General features: G+C 31.0%; 1 protein-coding gene across 1 annotated transcript in view; it reads right to left on the bottom strand.

Moving 5' to 3' along the window:
* Positions 1-7,903, bottom strand: part of LOC111681115 (protein disabled) — a 40,010-nt gene that overhangs the window by 11,728 nt on the left and 20,379 nt on the right. The window contains exons 3-5 of the mRNA XM_046952503.1: positions 1,542-2,212; positions 1,247-1,471; positions 591-1,184 (exon numbers count right to left, since the gene is read on the bottom strand). Of these exons, the coding sequence (XP_046808459.1) occupies positions 591-1,184; positions 1,247-1,471; positions 1,542-2,212 (1,490 nt within the window). The remainder of the gene's footprint in view (positions 1-590; positions 1,185-1,246; positions 1,472-1,541; positions 2,213-7,903) is intronic.

Below are 7,903 nucleotides of genomic sequence, written 5' to 3'. Positions count from 1 at the left end.
GTCTATAGTCTAGTCTATAGTCTAGTCTATAGTCTAGTCTATAGTCTAGTCTATAGTCTAGTCTATAGTCTAGTCTATAGTCTAGTATATAGTCTAGTCTATAGTATATAGTGCTTTAATTCTCCAAATATTTATCGTTATGAAATATTTCTCAAATTTAAAGCATCTTGAAATATAAAACATGTACAGTCGAAGTGATAATTAATTCGAACTAATACAGAGCAGCAACTGAACACATCTTCACAACTGGTTCTATTTAAACTTATGGTCTGAGATAATACAACTGTATGTACATTATCCTTATAGTATTACAATTCGTTAAAATCTATGTACATACATTATTTGATTAGTTATTGAAAACTGAAATTATCGAAAAAATTATACAATTATAATAAACACAAAAAGCAGTTGAAAAGATAAAAATAACATGATTGGTAAAAGATTGTTGGATTGTTTGTTATTGTTAGTGTATGTGGTTGTTAATTGGGTTAGTGAAAACATAAAAAAAACAACACTCAACTTAAATAACTACTTAAATTCAATATAACTTTAACGAAATGCCGTTAATAGAACACAACAAATGCAACAACATAACTTAACAACTTACCCGATTTAATATCCAGTTTAGAATTTTGTGCTGACTCTGCAGCAGCCGTTTGAAATATATCGGAGAGACTAGAACTATTGGCTAAATTATTTGTGTTGTTTATTTCAGCTGCATTGTTGTTGGTTACATTATTGCTAATACTTGAAAGTTCGGCCATATCGTTTGGCACGTTATTGGCGGAACAAGATACTGTCTCATAAATATGATTGGGTGGTGTATCGGATGATTCTCGGGCGGCCAGAGGAGCACGTGAAGCCAGAGGTACGGCACTAGATAAAGTACTGGCTAAAGGCGGCATGCCCATTAATCCGGGCACTACTGTTTTTGAGGTATCAAAGACGTCACTGTGGGCATCTAGTTCACGTAGCCAATGGTCGTCATCATCGTCTAGGGGCTGTAAATTAACTGTTGTCGTAGTAAGACCAGCAGAGACGGGTGTTAGACGTGATTGCGTAGCAGTAGGTGAAAGTAAAGAGGAATTACCAGCTGTGGTGGTAGGTATGTTTGTGATGTTTATGTCATTAGGTTTAGTGGTAGTTTTACTACGCAAACGTCCCGGCTCGGGAGGTGGTAAGGTCTACAGGGATAAACAGGCATTAATAAGGATTCTAATATTATAGCAAAAGCTTGATTATATACCGGAAAGCTAGTAAAGGAATCACCAAAAGGATCATCACTACCGCCAGCACCACCACCACTACCACCTATAGCAGTGCTGGTTTTAGCAGCGTTAGAGGTCAATGAGGATGTTTGTGTTGTATGAGCATCATTTGGTGTAATACGTTCCATTTGTGTAATACCTCTTTGCAAAGAACTAAGCTCTTGTTCTAAGTCAACCAAATCAGCCACCGATTCGGGAGAAATCTACAATAAAATAAAAAAACATTTGTAAAATAAAATTAATTATAAAATTATATAAAAACAACAGCTTCACCTCTTTGGAAGCTCCCTTAGAATCCAAATTAACACCCAAACGACTGGTATTTGGTGTATTTGTTGAACTACTAACCATGGTATTCAACATGCTAAGTGTAGCAGCCGATGTTGTTGAACCTCCTAAAGCCGATAAATCATTTTGTCCCCCTGTTCCGGCTGCTGCACTCTTCAGTGACGATAGTGAGGACAACTGATGTTGTGTATCATGGTGATGCAACGATTTCGATTGTATCTGTTGACGGGCCAATTCAATTTCTTTTTTCTTCAATTCAAATACTACCTGGAAAAGATCACGCATTGCTAGCACCACTTGTGAAGCAGCCTTATCAGTTTTTATGCCAAAGAAACGATGGCCACTATCAGGTGACCCAAAGATATAACCAAATGCACGCGAATCTGTCATATCTTGTGCTATAAATGAGATCTTATGTACAGGATGATGATATAGAGAATCACCGGTTTTCTCATCTCTCAGTCGTAAACCATCAATGGTTACATGTATGGTTATGCGTTGCTTGTGTTCACCGGCTGCTCGTATAGCCATTTTTAGATCTTGTAAGGCCTCTTGACACATGCGATCGCCACGTGCCTCGCCCACCTCCAAAATGCCAATAAGTTTGGCTTTGAATTGCACGCCATCGCCGAAAAAACGCCCCGGATCATTGCGATCTGAAAGAAGAGAAAACAAAACAAGTTAGTTTTCTATTAAAAGAAAAGATATTTTATGAAATGTTTGTTGAGTCCATAGTCTAATCAATAGTTTAGTTTGTAATCTATTCTATAGTCTAGTTCATAATCTAGTCTATAGTCTAGTTTATAATCTTGTCTATAGTCCAGTCTATAGTCTATTCAATAGTCTAGTCTATCCAATAGTCTAGTCTATAGTCTAGTCTATAATCTAGTATATAGTCTAGTTTATAGTCTAGTCTATAGTCTAGTCAATAGTCTAGTCTATAGTCTAGTCTATAGTCTAGTCTATAGTCTAGTCAATAGTCTAGTCTATAGTCTAGTGAATAGTCTAGTCTACAGTCTAGTCTATAGTCTAGTCAATAGTCTAGTCAATAGTCTAGTCTATAGTCTAGTCAATAGTCTAGTCTATAGTCTAGTCTATAGTCTAGTCTATAGTCTAGTCTATAGTCTAGTCAATAGTCTAGTCTATAGTCTAGTCTATAGTCTAGTCTATAGTCTAGTCTATAGTCTAGTCAATAGTCTAGTCTATAGTCTAGTCTATAGTCTAGTCTAAAGTCTAGTCTATAGTCTAGTCTATAGTCTAGTCTATAGTCTAGTCTAGTCTATAGTCTAGTCTATAGTCTAGTCTATAGTCTAGTCTATAGTCTAGTCTATAGTCTAGTCTATAGTCTAGTCTATAGTCTAGTCTGTAGTCTAGTCTATAGTCTAGTCTATAGTCTAGTCTATAGTCTAATCTATAGTCTAGTCTATAGTCTAGTCTATAGTCTAGTCTATATTCTAGGCTATAGTCTAGTCTATAGTCTAGTCTATAGTCTAGTCTATAGTCTAGTCTGTAGTCTAGTCTATAGTCTAGTCTATAGTCTAGTCTATAGTCTAGTCTGTAGTTTAGTCTAGTCTACAGTCTAGTCTATAGTTTTGTCTATAGTCTACTCTATAGTCTATTCTATAGTCTAGTCTATTGTCTACTCTATAGTCTAGTCTATAGTCAAGTCTATTGTCTAGTCTATAGTCTAGTCTATTGTCTAGTCTATAGTCTAGACTATAGTCAAGTCTATAGTCTAGTTTAGAGGCCTAGTCTATAGTCTAGTTTAGAAGTCTAGTCTATAGTCTAGTTTAGAGGTCTAGTCTATAGTCTAGTTTAGAGGTCTTGTCTATAGTCTAATTTATAGGTCTAGTCTATAGTCTAGACTAGACTATAGTATAGTCTATAGTCTAGTCTATTGTCTAGTCTATATTCTAGTCTATTGTCTAGTCTATATTCTAGTCTATTGTCTAGTCTATAGTCAAGTCTTTAGTCTAGTCTACAGTCTAACCTATAGTCTAGTTTAGAGGTCAAGTCTATAGTCTAGTCTAGACTATAGTCTATTGTAAAGTCTAGTCTATTGTCTAGTCTTTTGTCTAGTCTCTAGTCAAGTATAGTCTAGAACTTATACTATAGTCTAGTCTATTGCCTAATCCTAATCCAAAAACTAGTAGTCTAGTTTAATTTATAATCTAGTCATATAGCTCATAACTGTCATTAAAATGTTAAGTTGAGCATCTGGACTTATTTAGAGTTATGCCATTTTGTAGTAAATGTGAGATATGTTCCCATTACAAATTTTTTTAACAACATTTAATTTGACCCTCTTTGTCATTATCTCATTAAATATCCCATTTCCACTATTGACATAAAAAAGTCCCAAATCTTTGCAACTTTTAGGCGCAAATATCAATGTATTTAGCCAAGTGTTTAGTTAATCGCCATGTATTACTTTTTTATATATGGGCTAAGGTATACTATAACTGTCAAAATGCATACAAAATTACTGACAGTTAAAAATGTTCAACGAATTGCCAAACATCTTGTTTATTTATTTCATTTAACTCCATTACGCATTATAAAAATCTCCCACCGATTTTCTCTAACCAAATACTAATACTACTACAATTATAATGATGAGAACGACGCTGTTGTGTTGCCTTTTAGTTTTTGGGAAATTTTACAAGTGTTTGGTGGTTTAATAATAAGTGTCTATTAATAATTAAAAAATCTCAATAGAAAATAAAGAAAATTAAAATATTTTTACATAAAAATATAATTTAAATGTTTTTTAGTAATTGTGTGTAAAAATGTTGTTGTAAAGTGTTGAGTAAATTGGTGAAAATGTGTTAGAAGTTTGTTTGAAATTTCATACAAATTAGAGGCGGTCGTTGTGTTGCTTTAGTTTGGCCATTCGTTGGGGCAAGCAACAAGTAAAAAAATGCAAAGAAAAAGTTAAAAAGGAAATAAATAAAGAATAGGGTGTGTAAAAATGTAAAGAAATTCTGTTTTGTTGTTTTTTTTAAAAAGTTTAAAAGTCCTAAATTAAAAGTTAATATGTAATAATAAAAGTAAATAAAATTAATTATATTTTTCCAAAATTAAAGGAAGATAATCTTAAGGTAGCATGTTGAAGAGTCTGTATAACAACAACATTCACAAATCATCCAAAAATTTTGATGCTAACGGGTGAGTCCTTAATTTGATTGAATTTTATTTACATATATTTTATATATATATTAACACAAGTATTTAATCCTTATTGTAGTTCGCTGTATGCGAAAAGTCAAGTAGAGTCGAAGGGACTCTGTTTTGACAACTTAATGCCACACTTTGGGTTTTCTGAACTTTCTCTAATATTGAACCTAGAAATATGAAATCTACGTCCGGAATACATATGATGTTATAAAATAGTAATTTTTGGTAATTTTTAGATCTTGAAAAGGAACTTCTTTTAATTTTCTAAAAAAGTACTTCTTGGTACTTTTTTCTTTTCTTAAAAAGTACTTTTTTAAGTTTTTTATATTAATAAACCTAGAAAGTTCTCTTTCTTTGGTACCTTTTCGTTCTTAAAGATGAACTTACCGAATTTTATCTATTATTGAACCTAGAAACATGAAATTAAACATGTAAAGAATGAGTTAAGTGTAAATCTATAAGAGTACTTTTTCAAAAGGTACTTTTTGAATTTTCCATAATATTGAACATAAAAACATGAAATTAAGCATGTAGAGTCTTGATTAAGTGTAAATCTATAAGCGTACTTTTTCAAAAGGTACTTTTTGAATTTTCCATAATATTGAACCTAAAAACATGAAATTAAGCATGTAGAGTCTTGATTAAGTGTAAATCTACAATTGGTGTCTTTGGTGCATATTTGTGAGACCGGAGTAAGTAACTACCAAAAAAAGGGGACAATTTGGTAATTTTTCGTTCTTTAAAAGGAACATTTGGAATTTTCTCTAATATTGAAGCTAAAAACATGAAATTAAGAATGCTAAGACCGTATTAAGTGCAAGTCTGTAAAAGGTACTTTTTGAACTTCAAAAGGTACTAAATAAATTCTTACTATATTGAACCTTTAAACATGAAATTAAGCGTGTGGAGCCCGGAGGGTACTTTTACTTCTACAAAATGTACGTTGTTAATGTTCCATAACAAAGCGACATTTTGTTTTTGTACTTTAACGGATATTAAAAGGTACCTTCTGCTTTTTCTTTAAACAATTTCTCACCGACGGAAGTTATGCTTCTCAAACTTGTTCAGATCTTTTTCAGTTCTATTTTAGTTCTAGTTCAGTTCTAGTTCAGTTCTAGTTCAGTTCTAGTTCAGTTCTAGTTCAGTTCTAGTTCAGTTCTAGTTCAGTTCTAGTTCAGTTCTAGTTCAGTTCTAGTTCAGTTCTAGTTCAGTTCTAGTTCAGTTCTAGTTCAGTTCTAGTTCAGTTCTAGTTCAGTTCTAGTTCAGTTCTAGTTCAGTTCTAGTTCAGTTCCAGAGTTAAAATTAGACTTTTTTACTTATTGTTCCTACCAGAAGATTCTTTACAAATCAATTCTATCAAATTTGTACTGACTTTTTTAATACATCATGGAAAGTAGTTTTTACTCTTCCCTTCATAATAAAATGAAAATATATTAATTATTGATTTATTTATAAATAGTTTAAGTACATTTCATTTCAATTAATACTTCAAACCATCAAATGAAGTCATGCAACAATTTTATAAAATGTTTTAAAGAGAACAAAAAATAAATAAATAAATATATAACACAAGCAAATAAATAATTCCATTAAAAATCTATTTAAATATTTTAAAACAATATTTGCCTTAATTTGATATAAAAACAATTCAATGTGATGGAAATATTTTGAAAAAAATATTTAAAAATTAAATAATTGTAAAATTAACTCCAGTTTGGTTTTGATTGATTAATGTATTATTAGAAATTAATAAATTGCCTTAACTACAGTTTAATGTGTCTCATTAAAAACCATACTTCTCTTTGTTGAAAATCGTTTAGTAACTAAACTTAAGTTAGTTTCGAATTTAAATCTGAATACCTGCTTAATGCAACTTTAATTTTCAACAATAAATCTTTTTTTTTTTTTTTTTTCATTGTTCCCTCAATAGGTATTTCACATTAAAACTGGTTGGTAGCTGCTAGTAAATGTTGTTTTTTATTCTCTCAAACAAATCAAGAAAATATCTTTTAAATTAATCTTTTATTTTACGTTCATTTTTTTAATGGGACCACAGCACAACAATATTTTATGTTATTGATGTTTCTCTCTCTCTCTCTTGTTTTGTATTTGTATTCGTTTTTTTATTATTAAAATGTCCTTGTGATAAGAAAATCCATCAAGTTGTAAATTTAATGCTTGAATTTAATGGATCATAAAATAAGTTAAAATCTATAAGAAATAGTCGTAAAAGATATTTGTAAATTTGTATGTTATGTATAAGTGTAGGAAAAGTGCAGACATCAGCTTAAATTAGAATTCAATTATGAATCGTAAATAAAATGTGAACAAAAAAATAAAATCTGTAAAAGTAACAATTTACCACAAGTGACCACATATTAATGTCTAAATGGGTCAGTAATTTTAAAAATATTTATTTTTCATTTTAAAATTATAATTGGTAAATTTTGTTTATTTTACTTATTTTTCCTTAATTTCCTATAGTAAATATTGACTAGTCTATCTTATAGTGTAGCCTATAGTCTAGTCTATATTCTACACTGTTCTAAAGTCTATAATCTAGTTTATAGTCTAGTCTACACTATAGTCTAAAGTCTAGTCTACAGCATAGTCTAAAGTGTAGTCAATAGTCTGGTCTATAATCTAGTCTATAGTCTAATCCATTGTCTAGTCTATTGTTTAGTCTATAGTCTAGATTTTATTCTAGTGTATAGTATAGTACATAATCTAGTCAATAGTATACTTTATAGTCTGGTCTATAGTCTAGTCTTAGTTTAGTCTATAGTCTAATCTAGCCTTTAGTCTAATCTATAGTTAAGTCTAAAGTCTAGTGTGTACTCTAGTCTGTAGTATAGTCTATAGTCTTAAGTCCAGTCTATAGTCTAGTCTCTTGTCTAGTCTATAGTTTAGTCTAGTTTAAAGTTTCATCTACTGTCTAGTCTATAGTCAAGTCTATAGTCTAGTCTACTGTCTAGTCTATAGTCTAGTCTATAATGTAGTCTACAGTCTAGTCTATAGTGTAGTTTATAGTGTAGTCTATAGTCTAGTCTATAGTTTAGTCCATAGTGTGGTCTATAGTCTAGTCTATAGTCTAGTCTATAGTCTAGTCTATAGTCTAGTCTATAGTCTAGTCTATAGTCTAGTCTATAGTCTAGTCTATAGTCTAGTCT

This window comes from Lucilia cuprina, chromosome 5, assembly GCF_022045245.1.
Source record: "Lucilia cuprina isolate Lc7/37 chromosome 5, ASM2204524v1, whole genome shotgun sequence".
NCBI classification, from domain to species: Eukaryota; Metazoa; Arthropoda; class Insecta; order Diptera; family Calliphoridae; genus Lucilia; species Lucilia cuprina.
Note: the sequence above shows the minus strand (reverse complement) of the source record. Positions and strands in the feature narration are given on the sequence as shown.